Source organism: Trichechus manatus, unplaced genomic scaffold (genome assembly GCF_000243295.1).
Source record: "Trichechus manatus latirostris isolate Lorelei unplaced genomic scaffold, TriManLat1.0 scaffold00030, whole genome shotgun sequence".
NCBI classification, from domain to species: domain Eukaryota; kingdom Metazoa; phylum Chordata; class Mammalia; order Sirenia; family Trichechidae; genus Trichechus; species Trichechus manatus.
The window spans coordinates 2603761-2630635 of NW_004443966.1; the positions used below are offsets into that span (position 1 = coordinate 2603761).

General features: G+C 39.8%; 1 protein-coding gene across 5 annotated transcripts in view; it reads left to right on the forward strand.

The window, feature by feature from the left end:
• The first annotated feature begins 136 nt into the window (after window positions 1-136).
• TCF12 (transcription factor 12) overlaps window positions 137-26875 on the forward strand; it is a 357906-nt gene continuing 331167 nt past the window's right edge. For 4 of the 5 annotated variants that reach the window (XM_004374600.2, XM_004374599.2, XM_023729662.1 and 1 more), the window contains exons 1-2: window positions 137-362; window positions 1402-1474. In XM_004374600.2, coding sequence (XP_004374657.1) covers window positions 288-362; window positions 1402-1474 — 148 coding nt within the window. In that variant the 5' untranslated portion in view covers window positions 137-287. The remainder of the gene's footprint in view (window positions 363-1401; window positions 1475-26875) is intronic. The other variant, XM_023729664.1, reaches the window with a different exon arrangement.

Consider the following 26875-nt stretch of genomic DNA (forward strand, 5'->3'; position numbering starts at 1 on the left):
CAGGGGGGCGCGGAAACTTGCGGGAGAGGCGGCGACTTGCGGAGCCGCCGCGCCGCTCCGGGCCGCGCCGGGGAACGTGGATTCCCGGACCCGGGCAGGCGCTGGGCTCTCCCGCGCCCCGTCCGCGACGCGGTGGGAACGAGTCGGGGGTCCTGGAAGTCAGCGTGGCGCCTCCACGCTCTGCCTCTCCCCCTGCGTCCCTCTGCACTCTCTACGCGCCGCGGGCCCCGGAGGTCTCTCGCTGAGCCCGTTTCTTCTGCCTTAGGACCCGCTAGAAGTGGCCGAAGATGAATCCCCAGCAGCAGCGCATGGCCGCTATAGGGACCGACAAGGAGCTGAGCGACCTGCTGGACTTCAGTGCGGTATGGGAGTGTTCCGCGGCATCTTGGGGTTCTGCTGAGGTTTACAAAAAAAAAAATCAAGGATTGAAAAAGAAAGGGAGAGAAAAAAGGAAGGGGATTGAAAGCGACGTGGAGACTGGGCAGCGTGAACTCCACCTGCTTTGAGCGGTAGTTCTCAGGGCGGGAGTCCAGCTCCCCCAAGTTGGACACCTGAACTTTGATGTAATGTCTAGACTTGCAGATTTAAAACTTTAATGCCAGAGGGGTCGTTTGATTTAACCAGTTAAAAGGAAAACAATGTAACCGTGAGCTTTGGTTGAGTCAACTCTCTAACCCTGATAGTTATTGGTAGGAATTTGGATTTTATATGAAAAAAGAATCATTTTTTTTCTTCAATACTCCTCAACATCCTCCTCCCCGCGATCTGATTAATATAGTTAATGGTACCTGACAGATGTCAGCTACAAGAAAGCCAGCCCAGGGCTAGATTTCCAATCTTTTGAGCTGAACAGTTTTATTTTAAGATGGCTATGGAGATACGTATATGTGTCCACACACACGGACTTAATTCAGTGACTTAAAAATATCAGCTGAAACCAAAGGGTTACTGCCGTTATTGCTAATGGGTTGAGTTCCTTTATTAACTGCTGCCAGGAGGCAGGACCGATACCTGCTCTTTTGTGATGGGTCTGCAGTGAAGGTAGTGGCTTCACTGGACGTGATTTGTGACTGCTTGTATGTTAAGTTGTAGTGTAAATGTAGTGAATTCACTTAGTTTCAAGATGAAGACCTTGGGCAAAAATTGACCGCTTACATTTAATAATATTCTCTTCTGTCATGTCAGTGACCAGCTTTTCAGAACAGAATGCAACCTGTATTTCCAAGTAGTGTGAGGAAATTGTATCACTCCGTGTACTTGCTTTTCTGGGTCTGAATGTATCTCTTCAATTTTAACTTCCCTCTGAAACATAGTAACTAGTTGATGACTCTTGGTGGACTTTGTTAGCAGGGGGTCTAGAAGAATTTCAGGACTAACTGATAAATTCGGGTTATTTTGCAGATGTTTTCCCCACCCGTCAATAGTGGGAAAACGAGACCAACGACGCTGGGAAGCAGTCAGTTCAGCGGATCAGGTAAGCTGATGTCTAAAGTCAGAAACTCACATCTTGGTGCCGTGTTACATTTTAGTAGAAAAGTATAAAGCATTTAATAATATTTTTCTTCATACCATTCCCTAGTGTGTCAAGTTAAAAACAAAAACAAACAAAAAGCCCCAAATTAGAGCTGTTGCACCAAGGATCCATTGACATTTCCACAAGAATTTCAATATAGATTTGAAATTGTCCTCTTATGAATTTTAAAATCGGAAATTGGCTTGATTGAATACAAGGGAGTCAGTTGATGATCTTGCCTGGAATGCATTGCCTTGTAGTGTTGTCCAAAACTGCTAACTCCTGCCACAGAATGTGAAGTAACACTATTTGAGAGAATCTTGGGGCGGGGGGAGGCTGTTTCTCTACAGTGTAGTATACTTTTTTTTTGGATCATTTAATAGGACTTCTTTTGAGTGTCACTTGAATATTTTCTCTGGATGAGAATGTTGAAATTGCAAATGATAATGTTTTAGCATTTAGGGAATAAAATGAGAGGACAGGCATTTAAATATATCAATACTTTGTTTTATATTGAGAGAATTGTCAGAACTAAAAACCTTGTGGTCCCTGCATGGTCTTTTTTTTTTTTTTCCAATGTTTATTTAAATGTAGGCGTGCATTTAAATTTTCCTGCATTTTCAGCTCATAAGCATTATTAAACCTCAGGTTCTAAAGAATTGGTAAAATGGTATTGAATATATGTGTATGAAAAAATGCTATTGAGTCAAACAATAATTAGTAAAATTTATTTATTTTAAAAGATTGTCATTCCCCTGGAAGTCTGCAACAAGTTAATAATTTCGTGGACAATTATTTAAAATGTTAATAGAGTAAATGTTACAATTGAATAGAAACTTAGATTTATCTTCAACTACACCCTATTAAATGACTGAATTGTGCGCTATATTCAGATTAAAGTAGGATAATGTTTAAGTTAAATTAGATTTTTATTCCCATAATAATGCTGTCTTATTTGAATTTACTTTCTCTATATTTATAATTAATCTGCTTCATAATTAAATATACGTCACATTTTTCTCAAGTATTTTTTTCCAGCTTTTTAAAACTCACAATTATTTTGTAAACATTTCATAAGGAAGGTCTAGAATAGTGTACACAAGCTATAATTTTCTGTTCAATTTATTCGTAAGCGCTAAGAGATGAAAAACAAGTAATGAAAGTTATAGCAGCATCATTTTAAGAAAACCAGCTGTCAGGTCTGTGGACAGAAACTCAGGAATTCCTCTTGGATACTTTTTATTTCCCCTGGTAAGATGATAGTTGATTTTGTAAAATATGTGGAGAGCAAAACATCAGAAAAATAGGCTAATTTCATAACTAATTCAGCACTTTATATTTAAAAAGTGTTTATATTTTAAAATTATAGTTAGTGGTGAAAAATATTGCATGTAATTTAACATTTCAAAAAAATAAAAATGTTTTGGATTCTAAGTAGCACTAAAGAGTGATATTATCCTTGATCAAAAGGATGTCATGAAATGTCAGCCAAACCCCAGTTCTCCCTGTAGCTCCTTCCTTTTACTGGTAATTACTGGAAAATTGTTAGTTTTTGGGGGACAAGGGGAAAAAATTATTAGGTAATATAGAAGAAGGCAGTGTTGTCTTTCTTTACTAGTTTTTTTACTGCATCTTAATTTCTGCAATTTTAGAAACTTTCAAATTTATTTTGTGTTGAGATATTGTTTTTGAAATGGCAAGTTTCACATTCATAGTATGTGCTCAGTAAATAATTCATTAAATGAGTAGTGATGCTCCAGTTAGTTCCTGCTTAAATTGTGGAGAATCTACTTAATGACATGTCCTTAATCTATTCAAGGACATGAACTTCAGAAGCTTGCTATTAAAAATGCTTTCTGTTTTTAAAACAGGTCGCTTATGTTTATTTCACTTTTTAAAATTAAGAAGGTATGGTTTATGTTGTCTGTAAAATTAAAAATTACATGTGTGAACTTGGTCAGAACTAAAGACATGGCATTGGAGCAGTTGTAGGACCCTTTAAATAGCTTGCATTACACAAAGAAAAAAAATCTGCACTGTGGAAGTGGTCACAGAACTTGATTCTTTGGCATGGGAAATTTTAGTTCTAAAACTGTTGGGTTCGTTATTCATTTAAAATTTGAACTTAAACACCTGTATTCAGTAGATGTAGTAATGTTTGTCTGTGTGGTTTATTTTAAATGCCAGAAAAAATTGTACGTCAAAAAATAAAGTTGTGATCTTTAATAATTAGTGAATGGATTTAAATTCTGGGAAGGGAAGATAGCATAAGTGATTATTTTAGGTCAAAGTATACTGGTAGATATGGTTTAGAAATACAGCCTTATTTATATTAAAAGGAATGTCTAAAGGAAATGATGTAATATTATTTATATACTTTATATGTAGGTAATTTATTGACATTTGAAATAATCTTCTGCCCTGATTTCAAAGGATATTATGTAATATGTCCTAATGCTTGTTTATTTCCAGCGTATAAAGGGCTAAAGATCTGATTTTCCTTTTGAAGAGCTGACTTAAAGATTAAATTAGAATTTTCTTGTCTTTAGAGTTACATGTGTAAAACCCCAAGCCTCTTACCTAGTGAAAACTATAATTGTATATTATAATTTCCTTTCTTAATTATTTATTCTTTTTGAGGACGATTAATTTCACCTTGGGCTGATTTTGAAAAATAATATGTAACACTTTTAAGTTTTTTTTTTTAGCCGAAAGTATCAGTATATGTTACAGTACATGACGTTGTTGTTGTCAGCCTGATGTTATTCCTGAAGCAAAACAGATAGCTTGTATGATAGCTAACATTTCATCAGAAGCCACTGTGGAAAAGATGAATGTATATTTACTGTACTTGTCTCAAGTTGGTTCTTACGTTTTTTCTTCATCAAGGTGTTTATTTTCTTTGCATTATGGTAAGACTGTGGATTTGTTCACTTGTGGTAGGCTGTGGGAGGCATTCTTACAGTGACCTTGAGGATGTGCTTCCCTCTGTAGGTGTAGAAGGTGAGGCACTGTTAGGGCAGAGTATAGCAGGAAAGCTTGTGGAAAGGATTGCCAGAATGGAAATAGTTAAGGTGTTTAAATCACCCCTCCCCCCCTTAGAGTTTAAGTATGTAGAACTAGATTGTGATATCGAATTTAATTTTCAGTAGATTAAATGTTGGCATACTATCAGAAAATTTCCTTTGTTAGTGTTTGAATCCAGGTAATTAGAGAAGTTAGAAGGGGTGGGATGTATTTGTTTTGTAAGCCATGTTTATATATTGAGTATGTCTCTCTCTGATATTTCTATCTAGAAAGTTATTTTAACTAGCAAGTAAAGGTTTACTTTTCCTCATTCAAATCAGACTTCTGTAACGGTGCACATTTCTTCTTGTCCAAGTTTTTTTGGGAAATAATTGTAAAAAGCGTTTTGTAGCTCTTCATTTTTGAAAAGAATATAGTTTTTCATTCTGAAGTGACTCATCATTTTTGGGGGAGAATTTTCAGGTGTCTGTGTAGGCTTTTTGAGACTATTTGTATAGGGTCAGAAAAATGAATGCTCATTAAATTGCTCTTTGATAATTTTTACAAATTAAATTTTTTTTTTGTTTTGAGATGACAGTAGATACTATTTACATGCATCTGTAAGAAACAATGCCTAGAGATCCTCTGTACCCTTTACCCACTTCCCCTCAATGGTTGCATCTTAAAAAACTGTAGTTCAATATCACAACCTGGTTATTGACGCTGATGTTGTCAAGATGCAGAGCAGTTCGTTCCATCACCACAAGGATTCCTGATGTTGCCTTTTTATAACTGCATCCACTCCTCCAGTACAGTAAAAAAAAAAAAAAAAAAAAAAAAATTCATGGTGAGATTATTAAATATCTACTTACTCTATTAAACATGGAGTGAGGTTTTCGAATTGCTGTAGCATTATTTGAACATATCAAGGACAAAATCAAGAAAGAAAAAACTAAAATTTTGCCAGTGTGTTTTTTTTAACTGAAGTGTGATATAAATAGGAATGAAGATTTTAAACAGAAAGGAGCCTGGGTTTGGCTTTTTCACTGAAGATGTTTTAGTGCTGTGAGTCGGGTGTGGTTCATACTGTGTACCTGCCAGTGTTGAAATTTATAACTAGGTAGGTAGTAAGAAACGCTTTTTAAAATTTGTTAAGGTTTAGCACTATTATTTGCGTAACTGAATCAGTTAGACATTCGATTTGGGTAAGCTGTAATGATGAATTAAAGTCGCCCCAGAGTGAGCAGACAAGTAGAGAAAAAATGTTATTATTTTAGGATGACTGTGATATGCTGTTAGGTGGCTCATTTAAGGTAAAGCTATGTAGCAAAGAAGGCTTTTAGAGAAAACCTGTATATGAAAATACAAACCTGGAAAACAGAAAAATTAGGGCAAGAATTTAAGATTGTGCTTTCCGGAACAATTCCTGTAGTGTTCATTTAAATAATAATTGCTTATAATGGGTTCAAAATAAAATTTGATAGGTCACAATATTTTAGAAATTTGTTGTATACAGTGAGGCATACCTGTGCTTAATTGTTATTTTTATCTGTTTTCGTTAATAGTTTAAAAACAAATTCAAGTTTCTGTCTTTTAGGCTATCCGTTAGTATATTTTGTCCTTTGATTTTTTTTAAAAAGTAATTCTCTTGGAATTATTTAGGAAGATGAAGATTTTAGCCTTGAATATACAGTTGTTTTCACACTTTAGATTTAATAAAAAACCAAACCCGTTGCCGTTGAGTTAATTCCAACTCATAGTGACCCTATAGGACAGGGTAGAACTGTCCCATAGAGTTTCCAAGGGGGGCCTGGTGGATTTGAACTGCTGACCTTTTGGTTAGCAGCCATAGCAGTTAACCATTGTGCTACCACAGTTCCCTGAGATTTAATGGGGGCATTTAAAATACTCCCTTATTAAAGCCATATAGTCTTTTCTGGGGAGTCTTGCCTGAAATATCATTGCCTGCTCAGTGTCTCAGACTCTGCTAACTCTTGCCACAGAAAGTGAAGTAAAGGGTCGGGGTGGGGGAGGCGGGGTGGGGGGGGAGGTTATTTCTGGACACTGGGATACCTTTTTTTTTATTTTATCAATTGCAGTATTTTTGGGTATCACTTGAATTTTTTTTTTCTGGATGGGTATGTTGAAATTGCAAACCTTATATTTTAGCATTTAGGCAATAAAAGGAGAAGACAAACATTTAAATATATATCAGTTCAAAAGGCTAATGAATGATTTTCAGCCTTATTAAATAGCTGAGCCGTATTTATCTCTGATTTGTCAGTCAACTGCTTATTTATTTAGTAGTTACTCTGGGAAGCCACTATTCTAGTAGCTCTTGAAAAGGTGAGAAATGAACATAGACAAAAGAAAGTGGAAACATTTGATTGTCTAGATGGGAAGATAAAATGTAAAATCATGAGGTAGATACGTTTCTATAACATACAAACTGTCAACAGCTGTGCACTAATGTAGCTTAAATTGAATCCATAAGAATCAGTTTGTGCTGTAGAGTGGGACAGGATAAAGAAAACTCAAGAGCTGGCCTGTGAAGGTGATATGGAAAATGACTTAGGAAAGAGAACTGACCTCCCAGATATGGAATAGCATGAGGAGAGACCTGGAAGTGAGAATTTGACTTGATCCAAATCCCTGCAGAGTTCAGGGAAAGAGAATCTGGCTCTTACTGATTGCTGTGCCTGGAGTACTGTTTTCAGGGGCCATACTGCCTGGTTTCAAATCCTGGCTTTGCCCTTGACGAGCTGGGTGATCTTGGCTAAGTTACTTAACCTGTCTTTGGCTGTTTCTTAATCTGTACAGTGGGACCACTGATAGCAGCTATCATCTTAATTAGTTTGAAGACATCTCCAGGAACCAGGCTGGGGACATAGTAAGCCATGGTGGAGTAAATTGTTAGTGGTGAGGGACTAGCAGTGAGGAAAGCCTGTATTTGGGAGGCTTCTCTGCTCATCTAGGGCTGAGTTGATGAAGGTTTCGCTTGGTATTAGTGTAGGAAGTAAGAAGGAGCAATAGCAGGGGTAAAAGATGGATAGAATTTGAAGGATTGGATTTCTGTAGGTAAGAGAAATGACTCAAGTTTGCAGTTGTGGCATAATTGAGGGTGGTAGTGCTGGAGGAAATAGAGATGCAGAATTGTTCTGAGCATTTTAAATTTCACGTGACTTGGGATTCTTCTTGCTAATCTGGGGATTTATGAGGGAAGAGTCCTGGGAGATGAGATGAAGATGTTGGTTTAAAAAAAGCAGCTTTTTTTGGCTATAAAATTGATACATGGTCACTGACAAGAAAATTGGAGAAGAAATAAGGGGAAAAAATCACTCTATTTTACTATCCAAAGAAAATTACTATGTTTTGATTTATTTCCTTTTAATCTTTTTTCCCTAATAGTCCTGTGTTTACAGAATTAGAGCTTACTGAAGGTTTCATTTTATGTCCTGCTTTTTTTTCCATTTTATATTACAGCATGAGTATTTCCCCATGTCATTAAAGATTCTTTATAAACATGGTTTAAAGTTGTCGCATGATATTACATGGAACGGATGTACCACACTTAGTTAACCAGTTCTCTTACTGCTTGACATGTCGGGTTTTTGCCTGTTAATTTGCTTTTTGTTAAAGTTTGCCTTTTGGTATTATGAATAACGGGGTAGTGAGCACCTTTTTGTGTATGAAACATTTTTGCCTACACTTCCGTTTCCTTTGGACGGGAGATAGGGATTTTGTTTTTTGTGCCTGCAAGTTACAATTAAAGCTACGTGAGTGAACGAATCCCTTAAGGAAATGAACTCAGAGGGAGATAAATTATCAGGGCAAAGACTGATGTGTTTTTTTTTTCCCCCCCAAGGATTGATGTTAATGGTGGTGATAAAGGTATAAAATTAGAGACTTTGGTTGATGATTTAACATAAAAATACAAATTTTTATTAGTATAAGAATGGAGCACGTGATGATATTTGGTGCAGATGATATTTTTATATAAATGGATTCTGTGGTATCTGTATGGAATCCTGGCATTCTTTGACCTGTGCTTATTGAAACGTATTGTGATCTAATTGGAGTCGGCCCCTGAGAGAACCCTAGAATTTCTGATTTTTTATGAGAGAAGCAGTGTAGTGTAGTGGAAAGAGTTGGGTTCAGGAGCCAAACAACTGGGTTGGAGTCAGTGCTTGGTGACTTACTAGTGGGGTGGCCCTAGGCAAGTCACTTAAAGTATCTGAGCCATACTTCTCTCCTTTGTGAAAAGTGGATAATAACACTTATCTTCAGAATCCTTGTGAGGATCAAATCTAAGGTCATGTCTGTATTTTGCTTGCCACAAAGCTGCTTCAAAAGTGGTAGCTGCCAATATTATTGTTGTGTCATTTTCTTAAGTAATATTAATGATAATAATAACAAAAAAAATAGCCAGTACTATAGCCAGTGTTTATTGAATTACTACTGTATGCTGCATACTGTTCTAAGCAGTTTAGTACATTGTCTCATTTTACTTTGGATAAAATGAGATTTTCCTCATAGGGGTGGTGGTGGGGAAGTCTCCCCACAAGGGCAACATATCAAAGTTGTTTTTTTAGTGCCCTAAATCTATATATATTGTTAAAAGTCTAAGAAGAAATCAGGAATGAGAGGACCTTACTTTTTTTTTAGTCGTGTCTTCTTAATGCTGGAATTCGGCAGACTAGAAGTGGTGTAGTGTAGCATAGTGAACAGAACGTGTACACCCTTTGAAAACCTTCTTTCTTGATTTGGCTTTGCCACTTGGATGTAGTGTTTTCTCTCTAACTGCTTGAAATTCTTTTTGGAGTGAGGTGTAGTGTAAATACATAGATAAAATAAAAATTACATGGCCTGAGAGGATAGAATATCTGGGAGGCAGGTTGGGGAGAATGTTAAAAGTCCCTAGGGTAGAGCGTCTCCACTTCTTTTCTTACTGGCAGTGGAAAAGGAACGTAAACTCCCCTGATAGCCTGAAGCAACAAGTTGCAAGTGAGTAGAAGAAACCTTATTTTGAAAATTCACGTACATCTAACTTTCTACTTCATAGCACAAACATAGTTATTCTAATATAAATATATTTTAGTTAATCATTAGGAAAACTGAAGTTCCAGGGAGACACATGTGTTTGGCTTATGTCAATGTGTCTTTGGGGGCAGAGGGTAGAGAGGGATGTGGGCCTTTGCTGTCTGTCCTTAGTGAGAAGCCCAGCTCAACAGTATACTTTTAGCTGTCTTTAACCATTCCCGGATCTTTTCTTGCATCCCCAGAAGTTTATGAAAAAAGAATCATTACATGAGAGGAAAAAACCATTTGTAGATAGGAAATGCTATTTCCATAAACTGAAGCACAGAGAGATTTGTTAGTAGTTTAACTGTGATTTGAACCAGTGTTTTCTCTTTCCAGCCAGATCATCCTGTAATTTTTTAACTTATGCCTTTTTTAGGGAAGGAAATGTATATTTTTTCACAGAGGTTTCTTTTTTTTTGTTCCGTGTTAAAAACATGCTCTCATAAAGACCATTGTGAGTCATCCAAGCTACTGGGAGCTGACTGGGAACTTAAAGATCATATAGAAATGAAAACAGGTTAGGGATTGTTATTAATGTTTATTGCATTGGGTGGTAACTTGGATGAAACCTTCAATATAATAAAACAATTTGAAATAAGGTGCAGGACAGATAGTATTACCTTTTAAAAGCTCTGTTTCAGGCTTTAGGAAGTGCTTGGATTTGGACTGATGGGTTTCTCTGAATTTGTGGTAATCCAATTGATGAAAGAGCATACGAGTTTCCAAATGATAGTCTGTGTGGAGGTAGCCACCCCCAAGCCTCACTCAGAAGTTGTTGGGAAGTTTATTTGCTTTCTAGTAGATTTGCCAGTGAGCCATTGTGAGGCTTTAAAAATGAGCGGAACCAACTCATAATTACTCTCCCACCACTTCGTTGGTGGCTGATGTGGAGAACACAGGTTGGACTTAGTATGATCCCGGCAATTGCAGTCAATGAGCAAATATGCTGCTGCTCTCAGTGAGTTGGGGGCAGTGGTGGAGTGCCACGGGGAGCCCTGCCTGGGGGGGAATTACCGTCATCCAGCCTCTCAGTCCTAGAGGCATTATGTCGTTGTTTTGAGGTCGTTGGGGGGTAAATAAGAGGTTTGCTTCTGCCTCTGGAAAGGAGAAGATGCTTGTTTCACTGTGAACTTACTGGCAGGAGTGTGGTTTGGATGCAGGTGAGGTCGAATGGCCGTTCCTAGACCTAGGGGCAGAATCTTTGTGCTCCCCCATGTTAGCAGGTCCTTGTAGACTTTTGCTTTTTGGAAGCCCTACTTTATCTAACTGATTTTGTCATCTAGTCAGAGGCCCATTTGCTTATCTGGTTGGTGTTGACACGCTAAAGTTTTGGAAAATATTCTTCTGTGTGGTTCCCAGTTTGAAATAAAGTTAAGGGGAAACATTTCATGTTGACTATCGTGGTGAGTACATAAAGATAACTTGAATTGATTATACCTTCCAACAAGGCAGGTGCTGAGAGCCATTTCGAGACTGTCCTAAGTATCCTGAATATCCCTTACCTAAGGAACAGCTAGGTTTTTTGTTTTTATTATTCTAGGTTATGTTGTTGTTGTTTTAGGTGCTGTTGAGTCAGTTCGGACTTATAATGACTCTGTGGACAACAGAACAGAACACTGCCTGGTCCTGAGCCATCCGCACAGTCATTGCTATGCTTGAGCCCATTGTTGCAGCCACTGTGTCAGTCAGTCTTGTTGAAGGTCTTCCTCTCTTTTGCCGACCTTCTACCTTACCAAGCAGGACGTCCTTCTCCAGGGACTGGTCCCTCTTGATATCATGTCCAAAGTATGTGAGACGTAGTCTTGCCATCCTCACGTCTCGGTCATATAATATTTAGTTTATTGTTTGTTGAGACCCCCTTTCCCTGCCAAAGGCCCACAATCCCTGATCTGTAATTCTGAAATCCAAAAAGGTCAGCCAGAATTTTGAGTAGAGGAGTGTGCTTTCCCTGATCAGTTATAAGCATGTATAGAAATTTTCGGGGCACTAACAGGAGAATAAGGAGCCCTGGTGGAGCAGTGGTTAAGCACTTGGCTGCCAACCAAAAGGTCGGCGGTTCGAACTCACCAGCCACCCCTGCAGGGGAAAGGACCTGACAATCTGCTCTTGTAAAGATTAAGCCTAGGAATCCCTATGGGGCAGTTCTCGTTTGTCCCATAGGGTCGCTGTGAGTTGGAATTGACTCGACGGCAAACAACATCAGAAGAATAGAATTATTTTATTTTAATCCCCATTATTTATGTAACTAGCATTATGTGATCACCTCCAAAAGGAAGCCTGAACCCTAATCCTACCCTTCTTAAATTTTAACTGTGTCCTGAGAGCAAAAAGAGAAGAAAATCATACCAAGCCCGTCATCTTCATATGAAGAAAAGGGAGGTAAGATAAGGTTTTGTAGGAGACTGAAGAAACCAGTCTTCGGTAAATTTGATTCTCTCTTTTTATAATGATTAAATGTTTTCCTAGAGTAGTAAGTAGCATGATGTTTATTTCTGGAATATACTCATTAAAGACATCATTATTAAAAACAAGTTGTGATTCTAATGAGTGTGTGAAATTTTCCTCAGGAGCCCGCCATTGGCTCAGGCCACTACTGTTTGTATAAGTTATGAACGTAGCAATGAAGGAGTGTGTAGTAAACTGTCTGTGGAGTCTGCGTGAGAGACAGGCGAGTGGGTCACTCTGGTTCTGCTGGTTGCTTTGTGCCAGCCTGTTCCCTGTAGTATCTGTCCCCAGTGTAATTCTCTAAATATCCATGATTTAGTGTTTAATAACTTAAGTCCACTTAAAAAAAGCTTGTAGGAGTTTGAGATGCTGTGGTATAGCAACACAGAACAGGCAGTCCAGCCAGGACCCCTCTTTCCCTCATATTTGGGTGGCCTCTTTTGTTAAGCTCCAGAGTAGTGCCACCGTGAACAGATTCCACACACACCTAGTTTGACTCTGGACGCTTGCTGAGCCAGTTGTAATAGCAGGAGGACTTTGCCTGGTGAATGACAGCAGGAGAGAGAAGAATCTTATTGTTTAAAAAATCAGTAATGATACAAGTATTTCATAAATATTTCCTCATACGTTATTTACTTTGTGTTACCTATAGGGGAGTTGGTAACTGTGTCTTTCACAGAGGAAATGGAGAACTCAACAGTGATACACATTTGCCTGTGGTTTCTGATTCCCCCTCAGAAGTAGCGAGCGGATCAGTTGTCATTGCACCTGCGCTGATACCAATCTACAGCAGGGCACGGTTTGTCTCGAGGAGGAATTGAGTATCTCTACAAATCTGTAAAATTTGTTATTGTAACCAGAAGGCTTAAATGGTGTAATGTTGCTATTTTCCAAAAGAAATGATTCAAGATTTTTTTTGTTTTGTTTTGTTAAAAAGAAGACCCAAAAACCAAACTCGTTGCCATCAAGTTGATTCCGGCTCACAGTGACCCTGTAGGACAGAGTAGAACTGCCCCGTAGGGTTTGCAGGGTTCTAAATCTTTACAGAAGCAGACTGCCACGTCTTTCTCCTGCAGAGCGGCTGGTGAGTTCAAACTGCTGAACTTTTGGTTGGCAGCTAAGTGCTTTAACCACTGCACCACCAGGGCTCCTAATCTCTCTAAAATAACTAAGCATATTTTAGCATTACAAGATATTCAATATAAATAACTATAACCTGAAATGTCTTTAAACTGTTGCCGTCGAGTCGATTCCAACTCATAGCGACTCTATAGGACAGAGTAGAACTGACCCGTAGGGTTTCCAAAAAGTGGCTGGTGGATTTGAACTGCTGACCTCTTGGTTAGCAGCTGAGCTCTTAACCACTGTGCCACCAGGGCCCCAAAATGCATTTAAAAAAAAAAGAAAAAAACAACCCCGTTGCCGTCAAGTTGATATTAACTCACAGCGACCCTCAGGCCAGGGGAGAACTACCCTATAGGGTTTCCAAGGAGCAGCTGGTGGATTCGAACTGCCAACCTTTTGGTTCACCGTTGTTGCTCTTCTGTGTGCGTGGTCTTCTCTTGCAGGAGAAAGATGTGGCAGTCTGCGTCTGTGAAGATTTACAAAGCCTTGGAAATCCTGTGGGGCAGTTCTGCTCTGTCCTGTAGGGTCACTATGAGTCAGAATCGACTGGATGGCAGTGGGTTTGGTTTTTTTTTGGTTGGGCTTCTCTTACTGTCCATCTGTCATCAGATTTTGTGCTTTGGGGAGAAGGTGAATTTGATAGTTGTAAGATATTGGCCATAGAGAAGAATGATTGCTTCATAGTATGAAAAATTCTTTATTTTTATTTTCCCCTTTCGAAGGATTTAGTGTTTATTTAGTCATAAAGGCAAGTAAAAGCAGATGAAACATAGTTATTCCAAGGGTGGTTTAAATCTATTATTTAACATACAGAAGAGATTTTAATAGAAGTTGTTAAAATTTAATGTTGGCAACAGAATTTTTAATGGTTTGAAATGAAAAGACTAAAAATGCCAGCTTTTGTAATGTTGATAGGGTGCCGGTTAGTCCGTTTTGTATTTCATTTAAAGGAGGAAAACCCGTTGCTGCTGAGTCAGTTCTGACTCGCGACGACCCCACGTGGGTTAGACCAGAGCTGTGCTCCGTAGGGTTCTCCTGACTGAGCCCTTTCTCAAGAAGATTCCCAGGCTTTTCTTCCACAGTGCTTCTGGGTGGATTTGAACTGCCAACTTTTTGGTTAGTAGCCGAGCGCAAAATGTTTGCTCCACCAGGTGATCTGTTTAAAGTCGACTGGACTCTAATTTTGTGGAAGAGCATCTGTAGGTATTTGAGACCAGAAACCAAACCCATTGCCGTCGAGTTGATTCCGACTCATAGTGACCCTACAGGACAGAGTAGAACTGGCGTCTAAGGCTGTAATCTTTATGGAAGCAGACTGCCACATCTTTCTCCCGAGGAGCAGCTGGTGGCCTCAGACCGCTGACCTATTGGTTAGCAGCTGAGCACTTTAACCGTTGTGCCACTATTGTTCCTGGTATTTAAAATGGTGCCTGTTAATATAGTTGTTTTTATTTGTATATGGAGAATGGTTTTGTTTACTTGAAGGGGTGGAGAATAGCGCGATACATTGTGGATGTTGGAAAAAGGAAGGAGTTTGGAGTCAGAAAGCTTTGGTGTGTTGTTGACTTTGTCCCTTGCTGGCTTGATGGTGCGCGAGCACTCTGTTAACCTCTCTGAGTCTGTTTTGTTATTGCTATTAGCTGCTGTCGAGAGTCAGCCCCCGACTCATGGTGACGACCCCATGAACAATGGAATGAAACACTGCCTGATCCTGTGCCATCCTCATGATCCCTTGTGGGTCGGACTGTTGTGAACCAGAGAGTTTTCACTGGCTGATTTTTGAAAGTAGATTGCCAGGCCTTTCTTCCTAGTTCATCTTAGTGTGGAAGCTCCACAGAAACATATTCAGCATCATAGCAACATGGAAGCCTCCACTGAGGGGCAGGTGATGGCTGTGCACGAGCTGCATTGTCCAGGAATCGATCCCAGGTCTAACTCATGGAAGGCAAGAATTCTACCATCGAACCACCTGTTTACTCACGTCTAAATGAGGAGAATAAAGTGCTGCCTTAAGGGGTTGTGATAGTGATCAGGTTAAATAATTTATAAAGAAATGCTTTTTAAATACGGACGGCTGTGATTCTGTACAATTATTAGTTGTATTATTATGTAAGGTGTCATAGCAACTCTTGAAGGCATTCCAAGCTCAAAAATATATATGGGGGGGGCCTTCATGCAAAAATTATAGTTATACATTTCTCATGGTAATTTATGGGAGATTAAATGAGGAGATTTAGAGGGAAGACGGCTTAAGGGACTCCTTTTAGTAGACATCCCCCAAAAATCTCAAACTCTTCAGATGAGTTCTTTCTCTTTTTGTTAGGTGGGGGAAGTTAAAGCAATGAAATAAATCTTCAAACATACTCTTTGTAAGGACTCTGTTATTATATCGCAAACCATAGAGCCCCCAAATTAGTAGTTCTCTAATTCTCTGTTGACTTCTTCATTCTCCACTCAGTTGTTTTAAATGCTTGTTGAAGATCTGTTGTAGTGACAAAGATATCCTTAGGCTGAAATAGTTTTTGAACGTGTGACAGCTGAGCAGTCCTTAGGAATATTCTGCTTTTGCCTTTTAGTGACAAGCAGTAATCTGAACAAGACTTTAGTGTCACTGAAGAATTATTTTTTAAAGAATTAAAACTACAGAATGTGGTGGCCTTGGTGTACTCCTGAGAGATGATGAGGGGGTGTAAGGATGAAGTTGAGAAATGCAGGTGTAAACCCCATCTGCCATATGCCTGTGCTCGAAGCAGGAAGGGCTGACTTAGTCTTATGCAGACAAAGTGTCTGGGCGGGAGGCTGTCTGCTGATGTCGTATTTCCAGCTTCTTTGTGATTAGGAAGATGAAGGCTTAGGTACCAATACTGCTCTTTCCATTTAGTGTGTTTGTCTGACTCATACTGGGAAATAATTGACATTTTTCCTCTTACTGTATTTTTATACATCTGTTCATGGGATTGTATTATTTAGAATTTTTCACTTTATTTTAAAGAAAGCAAGCAGCAAATCCAAACCTCATGGTACCCAAAGCCAGCAGGGCTATAGGGGTGTCTTTGATGGAGGGCAGTGGAGTTGGGGGCTCCACGGGAGCTGTTTGTTGATTGTTCTTCGGACAAACACAATGACTGGGTTTGGGTGGAAGGGTTATTAGGGTGACTTTGACAGTTACTTGACTGGAATCAAGAAAGTCCTCGGGGCCTTCCTTCATTGCTTCTCCCATTTTAATAATGCCTGATGCTTTCTTGGAGCCCTGGTGGCTGCTAACCAAAAGGTCGGCAGTTCGAATCCACAGCCACTCCTTGGAAACCCCATGGGCCGGTTCTGCTCTCTCCAGGAGGGTCGCTGTGAGTCGGAATCAACTCAGCGGCAGCAGGTTTGGGGTTTTTTTAGTGCTTTCTTGGAAGATTTATATTAAATCACAACGATGTGAGAAAAGATGGTGAGACAGCAAAGCTATAGACCTTGAGAAAGGACAGTGAGGGTTGTTGGGTATGACCTGTAAGAACCCTGGGGCCAGGTGAAGTGCCTGATTTTTCTTTCATAGCTAACTGATGAGCTCCTGCATTCCTCTGGCGCCGTGTAATCTGTCACTTTACTACAGGACACTGCAGTTTTCTCACCTGGCCTCCTTGCTGATAGTTGTTTTCTCTTCCAGTCCGTCTTATATCCTTAAAACATCTTCATCTTTTTCTCAGGGTCCGTCATTTGTTCCGTTGGCTGCCAAAACAAAACACTCACTCTGGAGTTTACGTTCTTTCGTAATCCGATCCAGACTTACCTCTGCCAGCCTTACCCTCACTGCTTCCCAGCCTGCACTGTCTGTTTGACACTGTTCTTGCCTGGCCTGCTGCCTCCTCTCTTTCATCCAGGATTATCTGCCTCCAGCCTTGGGCCGTTTGAATGCTCTTTCCTTTACGAAAGAGCTCTCAGCCAGTCCAGGTCACAGGTTTGTGAAAGTGTGGCTTTCAGGTATTTTAAAGATGCTTGAGTGGAGGAAAGTACTAGTTCGTTTTTGCTCCTGAAAGCATATCTGAGGTCAGCGTGGTAGTTACGGCTGGTAGAGCCCAGCCAGTTACAGTAGCTGGACTGCCTCGTGGACATTTAAAGGAAGCCTGAAGCCTGCTTCTGATGAACAGATGATTTCTGTTTGTGAGACGTTGGACTCCATGAACTCTGAGCTTTTTTATGCCAAGATTCTTTAGTTTTCACTATTAAAATAGTCATCTATTTTTTTATTTTATGTACATTAGCAGATTGAAAACTCCCTGACGACAAAGATGGTGTTTATGCTTGTCCTTGTGCGGAATACCTGACCTTGAGGTCAGTAAGCACCCGGTGACTGTTGGGTTAGATTTGAGGTGTGTGATGTGTTGGTAATTGCGTGCTGTTCCATTTTTTCTTTCCCAGCCCCAGCTGCACAGTCAGTGAAATAGCAGTGAGACTTGTACAGATTAGCCGAGTTGGAGACCTCAGGCATTTGTTTATTAGAATGTTCCCCTGTTCTCTTGTTTCTTCTGCAGAGACCTAGCCCATCCAGGACCCCACGATTAAACATCTTGTCTAGATGAGCAGGAAGTGGCCACATGGTAAAACCACTGGGGTTGTACGTGAATACAGCTGCGTGTAGGGAACCGCAGCCAGCCCTGGCTCAGAAAAGCGAAGAGAAGTGATACTTTCATGGTGTTTTCTTTTCACAGGACATGCGGCACTCTTGTGCTTTAGTGACGTCGGGTTTGGGGAGAACGGCCTGTCTGATTCTGGAATCGATTGGGTGGAGGAGCTCTGTTGTGTGAGAACCACAGGAACTATTTTACCACATCTTTGGAAGCCAGCAGATGGCCAAAACTTTGGAAAATTATACTTTTCCTAAAACAACCCTGAGTTTTGCCAAAGGTTGCACGAGGGGGAAACGTTGTATCATCCAGAATTACAGTAGCTATTGGGACAGATGCATAAGAACAGAAAAACATATTCTTATTTAATGGGACTATGAGTCCATTCTCCTGCTTAATTTGTGTAGAAAGGTGACCACCGCTGTCTCCTTAGTGCTTGTAAATCAGCTTCAGTTTGGAATTTTGATGCCAGAGATGCCTTTGTTGATCATAGAAAGTACGTTATCTTCATATTTTGAAGTTAGATTCCAGATCTAGACATGCTATCTTTGGTTATTTTATCTCATATCTTCTTAAAACTAAGAATTGGGTTGACCGCTTTGGTGTAGTTTGGAGCTAAGATGCTGCCTTTGTACTTGTTTGGAAAAATCCTGTTTGGGGGGAAAACATCAATGGAACATGAAGGAGTTTGATTAGGAAACACCTAGAGTTATATCAGGCTGGAGATGTGATTGTGTGATAAAGATGATAGTTCTCATATCTCAGTAATCTTTCTCAGAACAAAAATTCTCGACTGTAAGCTTCTCAAGGAGCCTTGGTGCCCCAGAGGTTAAGCGCTTGGCTGCTAACCGAAAAGTTGGTGGTTCAAACCCACCAGCCGCTCCACGGGAGAAAGATGTGATGGTCTGCTTCTGTAAAGATCAGAGCCTTGGAAACCCTATGGGGCAGTTCTACTCTGTCTTGTAGGGTCACTATGAGTTGGAATCGACCTGGCAGCAGTGGGTTTGGTTTTGGTTTGGTAAACTTCTCACTGACTTAAGGCCACTTTATCTGAAATGTTGGCAGCTAGAGGACTTTTATGTCTTAACTCAGATGTAGCTTAACTTTGAAATATGTGGGATGTATTTTCTTGTGTAGTCTGATAGAGTGGTTTTTTAATTACAAACAGTAACTTCCATTGCTTGTGAAACTTGCAGATTTCTGAGGTGCCACCTTGACAGTCTTTAGGTTGGTTTCTGTGTTCTCGGAGAGTCCCCGTCTGCTCCCTGTGAAAGAAGCAGGTGTGTATTTGCTCAGTGATTCTAAGATGAGATAATCGGTATTTTAATGATTTGAATGGAGGCTTTGTAGTTTTGAATTTTGTGAAACAAAGCTGTGTTTGTAAACACATTTCGAAAATATAAATGACACTTTTTGGTGAAGATGTTCACTGCATAGCAAGAAAGTTCAGAAAACGGAGCTTTTGTTAATGTTTAATAATAATCTGACTGTTTTCATTGACTATCTCATTGATGTTTAAAAGGGTACCTGATTTTTAGAACTTTTTTTTTTATTGAAAATAATCCTCAGACTGCGTTGTGGTAGGAAAATATTTTCTTGGTATCGAGTGCTCCTATACTGGTTTGGAATTTTTTAAATATTGTGTTGGTTTAGAGGAATATATTGTAAATAGTGTATCTGGATATAAAAATAGTCCTGGGAAACTAGGGAAGGATGTGTTCAGAGCTCTGATCTGAGGTGACCAAGTTGCGGTGGTGTTGGACTGATACGCACAGGAATATTTTGGCAGCTTGGCCTGAGTGGCTCAGGTGAAACTGGGCAGTGTGGGAGTGCTCAGGCAAAAGCCAAAGTGGGTCTCCAGTTTTTGGAAATTAAAGTGGTTAATTTTATATTCACCACCTTCTATTAAGGCTCTTTGTTGGCTTTTTAATGACGTTCTCTGTTCAGTTCAGGGTTTTGAACTGGTTCGTTCCGGTTCAAACCCCTGCTGAGCATTTGCATTTCCACCTCAGATATCCTGACTCACAGTCTGCAGTTTAACACAATCCCAGGTGATTCTTGTGTATAATCAGTTTTGAGACCCGCTGCTCTGCTAGTGGTTCTCAGAGTTGGTCCCTAACCAGCAGCATTAGCACTGCCTTGGAATTGTTAGAAATGCAAATTCTCAGCAGGGGTTTGGACCGGACTGATTTGAAGCCCTGATTATTGGTAACATACTCAAGGGGACCCCATGCAGATTTCTGGAGCCTTTTCTCTGCGTCGCTCCCTCCGCTGGACCTCTGCTCCACAAACTCCAGCTGCCTCAGCCTCTCAGAACGTGGATCTCTGTCCCGCCCCAGGGAGACCTCTCTGCTTTGCCCGAGACCTTCCCCTCTGCAGTCATCTGTACTTGCCTCTAGGCGAGAAGCCGGGATGACGGTAGAGATCACGTGGTTTGTTTCCCTTTCTCAGGGATCACTGTCTTACCCTGCTTGTTTTCCGGTGTCTGAGAACTGTTATTTGATACATATTTTTCAATTTTGATTTTTTGCAGTGGGAGGGTAAGTCCGGTCCCAGTTCCTACATCGTAGCTGAAAGCAGACATCCCCTTTCCTCTTTAGGAAGATAAATGAGGCTGATGGAAAACATGTAATAGGAAGAGTAGAGACAGGGAAGCTGCCCTAGTTGCACATCATAACCACCTGGGTCCCACCTCCAGAAGTTCTGATTTAATTGGTCTGAAATGACACAGATATTGGGATTTTTGAAAATTCCCCAGATGACTCTAATGTGCAGTCAAGATTGACTCCGTGAGCTTGGGGATGGGGTTGGGAGCCAGGCACTGGTCTTTCTAGATACTCGGGGTGATGCTGAACCGTGGGCAGGGTTAGGAACGCCCGTGTTAGGAATGAATGCGTGAATGACGACAGTACTCATGAAACCAGGACGAGCACGTGTGTCTGGTCAGCAGCGTGAATGGTGCTGCTTTATTTCTCAGCTCTAACACTGTGCCTGGCTCCTACCAGGCAGACCAAACCTGCTGCCGTCGAGTCGATTCCGACCCACAGCGACCCTGTGGGACAGAGTGGAACCGCCCCATAGGGTTTCCAGGGAGGGGCTGGTGGATTCGAACTGCCTACTTTTTGGTTAGCAGCCGAGCTCTTCACCACTGCGCCACCAGGGTTTCCACCTGGCTCATAGTGGGTGCTTAAATACTTATTTATTCAAGAACTACCTGAGCATTTACTATGAGTCTGGCATTCTCTTTGGGATATAAGGACGTAAAGACTGGTTTCTGCTAGCAGCCTAATAGACTGTGAGTATCCGTGGAGAGGCTGATAGTGGGATGAACCTGTATCCCCAGAATTGAAACTCTTACTGGATCTTACCAGCTGAGATGTGGAATGGCACAGCTGAACTGCCTTACTATTTAGAGAGAAGTGGTTATCCCCTTCTCTGGTGACTGGTAGAGCTATTTCTTGTAGAGGGCAAAGTCTAAGTTTGATGGGAGTTGTTGAAGAGCTGTTAATATTAGTTAATGACCTGGGTTCATAAAACATTGAAGCAAGAATCCAGTTTTTGTGGGAGAAGCACCTTCGACACATATGAAACCTTTTTCTTCCAAGAGTCTAATCCATTGTAAATTGAGAAGTTGGAGACAGTTTAATTAACATTTAAGTCTTGTTTCAACCTGACTATAATCTGCTTAATTAAGAACAAATTCCATATTCAAGTATCAAAGGCTTATTTTATTAAAATAGTTGTGGTTTTTTTTTAAATCATTAAGATAGTTTAAAAATTGCTCAGTTTTTGTGATGGTGCAAGCGAAATACGCCTCAAATACTGAAATTAGATGGCGTTTACAGGCATCAGCTTCAGTTAGCTTTGTTTTAAAAAGAAATCACAGGACTATCATTTAATTTTTGACATGATAGAATTAGTCTGAAAAATCAGAATAAATAGCTGCTGTAAGATATAGTATGTGTCTTTTACAAATGAAATTTCTATCTCTGAGTTGTAAAGCTTGACAATGCGTATGTCAAATATGTAATTTATTTGTATTCTGACTTGTTGCAGAAAAGATTTGAGTTGGACATTGTCTTAGTCATCTAGTGCTGCTGTAACAGAAAGGAGCCCTGGTGGCACCGTAGGTAAAATGCTTGCCTGCTAACGAAAAGGTCAGTGGTTCGAACCCACAAGCTGCTTCACTGCACGGCAGAGAGAGATGGTAGTCAGCGTCGGTAAAGAGTACACTCTTGGAAACCCTGGGGGGCAGTTCTTCTCTGTCCTGTAGGGTCGCTGTGAGTCGGAACTGAGTCGACAGCAGTGAGTAGTGTTAGTTGCTATAACAGAAATACGCAGTTAGATAGCTTTAACAAAGAGAGACTTATTTTCTCTCAGTTTAGGAGGCTAGAAGTCTGAATTCAGGGTGGAGGCTCAAGGAGAAGGCTTTCTCTCTGTCAGCCCTGGAGGAAGGTTCTTGTCTCTTCTGAGCTTCTACTCCTGGGCAGTCTTCATGTGGCTTGGCATCTCTTCCCCCATCTCTGCTTGTCTGCTTGCTTGTGTAATCTCTTTTATATCTCAAAAGAGATTGACCCAAGGTACACCCTATACTAATCTTGCCCTCATTAACATAACAAAGACAGTCCGTTCCCAAATAGGATTATAACCACAGGCATAGAGGTTAGGATTTGCCACACAAATTTTTTGGGACACAGTTCAATCCATAACAGACATATTCACTAGTATAGAAACAAAATGATTAAAATGCCCTAACGAAGTATAAATATCTTGTTTTAAAAGTGATGTCATTAATAATACTGGACTGTGGAATCTGTAATTTGAGTCACATTTGCAGTAACGTGTTTTTAAGTGATTCTGAGGGTCTTACAAATGTATGGAGCAAACGTTAGGTTTTCAGAGATTTGCTTTGATATTTTAGATATTTGATAGTTATACCTAAAAGTACTTTTGTTAATCCAAAGCTGCTTTATTGTACCTCCTAATTCTTTGAGATAGATCCTTTTTTCCCCCTGAGATGTCAGTTCCTTTTAAAACCAGGATTTGAATTCCCAACTTGTAAAACTTAGTTCAGTAAATAAGTGCCTACTTGTACAATAGGCACTTTGCTAAGCTTTGGGGATAGTAAAGAGGTATTGGATGTGGTCAGTGTAGTCCTGGGTATGTGGTACCAAAACCAAATCCACTGCCATCGGGTCAATTTCAACTCATAGCGACCCGGTAGGGCAAAGTAGAACTGCCCCATAGGGTTTCCAAGGCCGTGAATCTTTACAGAAGCAGACTACCACATCTTTTTCCTGCAGAGTGGCTGGTGGGTTTGAACCACTGACCTTTTGGTTAGCAGCCGAGCCCTTAACCACTGTACCACCAGGGCTCCTTAGGTATCTAATAGAAGAAGGAAAACATGTATACTGCATTCACAATTGCAATGCAAATATGTACCTTTTTAGATTCTTGGAGACATCTTAGAAAAAATACCTGTAGAAAGAACTCCTAATGAATAAATGAGTTGACACGTCCTTCTTTTCTCTTTATCTGTCCTTGTAGTTAAAATAAAAATCATGGGAGTACAAGACTCTATAGTTTTATTGCATAAGCAATCTTGAAATGCTGTAGTCTAATACCTCGCACAATGTAGTCAAACACACAGTGTTTAATAAATATTTGGGGGAATGAATGTCTGTGAAACTGTTCTTGAGGTGTTGTACCTGTAGTATCATTTACAACAGCTAATTTGTACTTTCCAGCATTTTTTCCAAACTGTAGGTCATAACCCATAAGTGCGATGAGCAAACACTTTAGTGGGTCTTGCACAGCGTAAAAAAGAAGCAGAGTAGAATAGAAACTGAGAATTCATCACTTGTAGAAGATTGTTTCTGTAAAATTTTAGTTTACCGTATAAATATACGTTTGTGTACACTAGGTGGTGATATAAAGTGTTTTTAATGGTGGATTATGGTCAAAAAACATTGAAAGCCACAGCTTTTAGGACTAGTTACTCTTAGCTGCTTTTAAAGTGTCAGTTTCTCTTTACTGTTTTGTAAGGTGTGAAACTGACTGAATTTGCATATATGATGTGATGGGTTTGGTTGTTAATGCTGCTTTGCAAAAGTGCTAGACACTGCTGGTTTAAACAGCACTGCAGATTTTCCTGTATTATAAGGTCTGTTGCAGCCATTTTTGTCCTAGTAGCCATTGGTCTTCAGGATCATTGAAACTTTAATTCATGCTGGGCAGCTTCCTTTAAAAAAATAAGACAGCTTATTGGCAGTAGAGGCAATCAGTGTTTCTATCTGTATTAAGGAAAAGGTCCCGTAAACCTGGAAAGAGAATAGAATGTAATTATGGAACAAGAAAACCCCACTTGAAGTAGGAGAACATGCTTCCAGTTAACGATGGAACCTACCGGGGCCCCAGTTTTCTCCTTCAGAAAGAGGAGGTTGTTACTTGATGATATTGCAGGTTACTTTCTACTCTAAAATTCTGATACAGATGTGGAACTCTTCAGACATCTTTGCTTCTCTTTCAGCTGTGGAAATCTACCAAGTATTTGAAATGATAATATGACTAGCTTCCCTTTCAGGAATTCAGTTCCGGGAGAACCCCTGATGAGTGGAAATGAGGTGTGTTCCTTAATATGTATGTATTTAAATAGCTCTACAAGGTCCTGTGTCTGCATCGTTTATTTGACAGAGATTATATAGGAGAATCAAATACTCATAGCTTGCATATTGGAAGAAAATAACTTAGAACTTTACTTGAACTGAATGTTTCTTTAAAAAGCAGATTTTAATTTGTAGGATGTCTCAAGGGTAAATTTTTTTACCCTTGTAGCATCCTTTTTTGAAATTATGGAAATCACTTGCAAAAGGTAATTCAGCATTTAAATACCCTTCATCCCGATTTTTATTTTTTGAGGAACACATACAGTTCTTAAATTGAGGTCATTTTTAGAATCTTAGCAGGTCATTGCCTTTGTTATCTTACAGAGTACTTGATTTTTTTGAATTTATTGTCATGGCATTTGTTATTAATTTGAAGACTGCTGGGCATACAGAGCAAGGCATCTTACTTGGTGGGAATATGGGGCACTCTAAGTTGAACAGAGATGAAAAAACGTTTCTTTTGTTCAGAAGTATTTTACATCTGGAAACATACCGTTGAACTCTAGCTGTGGTTTTTCCACGTGCCATGTATTAGCAAATGCCTTCTTTATGAAGGTTTGACAGAATGTACTATAGAAATATTTTCAGAACCTCAGTGTACTTTCTTCCTAGGAAGAGCTTTAATTCTAGGCAGCATTTAACTTTGTTGATTTTGATAAAGTGTTAAATCCTCTTGTTCTAGTAAAAACGAAAGGGTAGGGAATGTTATTAACCAGCGTACCTGGCCTGTATGATTTGCATCTTTGCTTTATGTTTTAGGAACCTGTTTTGAGATATTTGTAAAGGAGAAGTCCTTCATCACTTTGCGCTTTAGAATGGAACAAAATGTTTTACTTCATTGGCCTTCATACTTCAGAACATCTGCTTTGTAATCTGAGAGGAGATTTCCACCCACAACTCTCCCTCCCTCTTGCTTGATGCAGCTATTTATTTTTAAGCAATCCTGGTTCTCCATGAACTGCTAAATACTATTTGAGACCTTGTATTACAACAAGTAAAAATTGGTATGGTTTTGACAGGATATGCCCTGTGCCTCAAGGAGGAATCAGGCAGAGTTTGGACCTCGTTCATGGACGTATCATGGGGTGCCCCTAACTTGGTTCCCCGAGAACATGAGATCGCCATGGCAACAAAGGCTCTTTGAAGGCAGAAATCTTGGCAGAGTGAATGGGTCTTTTGAAGTGCTGGGTGTGTTGATAGGAAAGGATCCAGTCAGCACAAGCACGAAACTATAGGCCTGCAGTCTTCTAGTAAGATATATAGCTTGAACTTAAGGGCAAATATGGTGTGAGTCCCCCTTCCCTGTGCTAATCTTCCTTCAAAACAAATATTTATGTGAGGTTTTCTCTTCACACATTCACTATTATTTCAGGAACATAACTTTCCAAGCATGTGCTGTGTCATGTTTTGCCTGGCCTAAAATTGTCTAGTTTTTTGGTAAAATCAGTGTGGGGTAATGTATTCTGATGTTAATGGGTTCTCATATTATAAGCAGAGTACATGAAAATCGTTACAGTTAGTTCAGAATTTAGTATTGTTTAAAAAAATAAATTACCAAACTCCATGGTCTGCATACTGTTTTCAAGATCTTTATCTTACCTGGCCTGCTTTCTCTCTTCTCCCCTCTAAAGTTCAACATTCATTCATGGTTTTGCCCTTGTGGCTATTCATGCTGCTTCTGGGACGTTACTCAGTTTGTGTCTCCTGCTTAGCACGCCTTCTCCCCTTGTCTACGCATCCAAACACTGCTCGTCTCTCGACTTCCTTCTCAGGTTGCACCTTTGCTATTATTTTTATTATTATTATTATTTTCCCTGACTACTGCCACCCCCAGGGATCTCTTCCTTCCAAATTCTTGATTGCAATGTACACATTGAATCATTTAGAGCTTAATACGATTTTACTTTTTTTTGCTTATATGTGTTGGACTTACATCCTTAATAATGAGCTTCTTTCGGTCGGGAGTTGTGTCCTGTGCTCTTGTGTCTTGTAATAAAGGACCAGACGTGGTTAGCACTTACGAAAACTAGTTGATTGAAGGTTTTAATTTACAGTATATTTACAGTCAAAAGTCATATTCAAATAAGGGACTGTTTATTTAGCTTTTTAATATGTTGTGTAACTAGTCACCATAGACAATGTCCTGTCTCAAGGATACTCTTGTTAATATCTTTAATGCTTGGTCCCAGGGACAGTGATAATTTGTATAAATCTTTTCCCAACTATGATTCTTCATCTAAACTGAAAAACTCAGAAAATGATTTAGATGATTATTTTCTCCATTCTTCCAGGCATACATAGCCAGTATCACTCCAGATGCCTAGGAGAGAAGTTAATTCTGTATATACAATGGATGTCATAGGACCGTAGAGTTTAATTCCTGTGCGGAACCACAGTTGAGACTGAGACATGTTGTATCTTTTCTG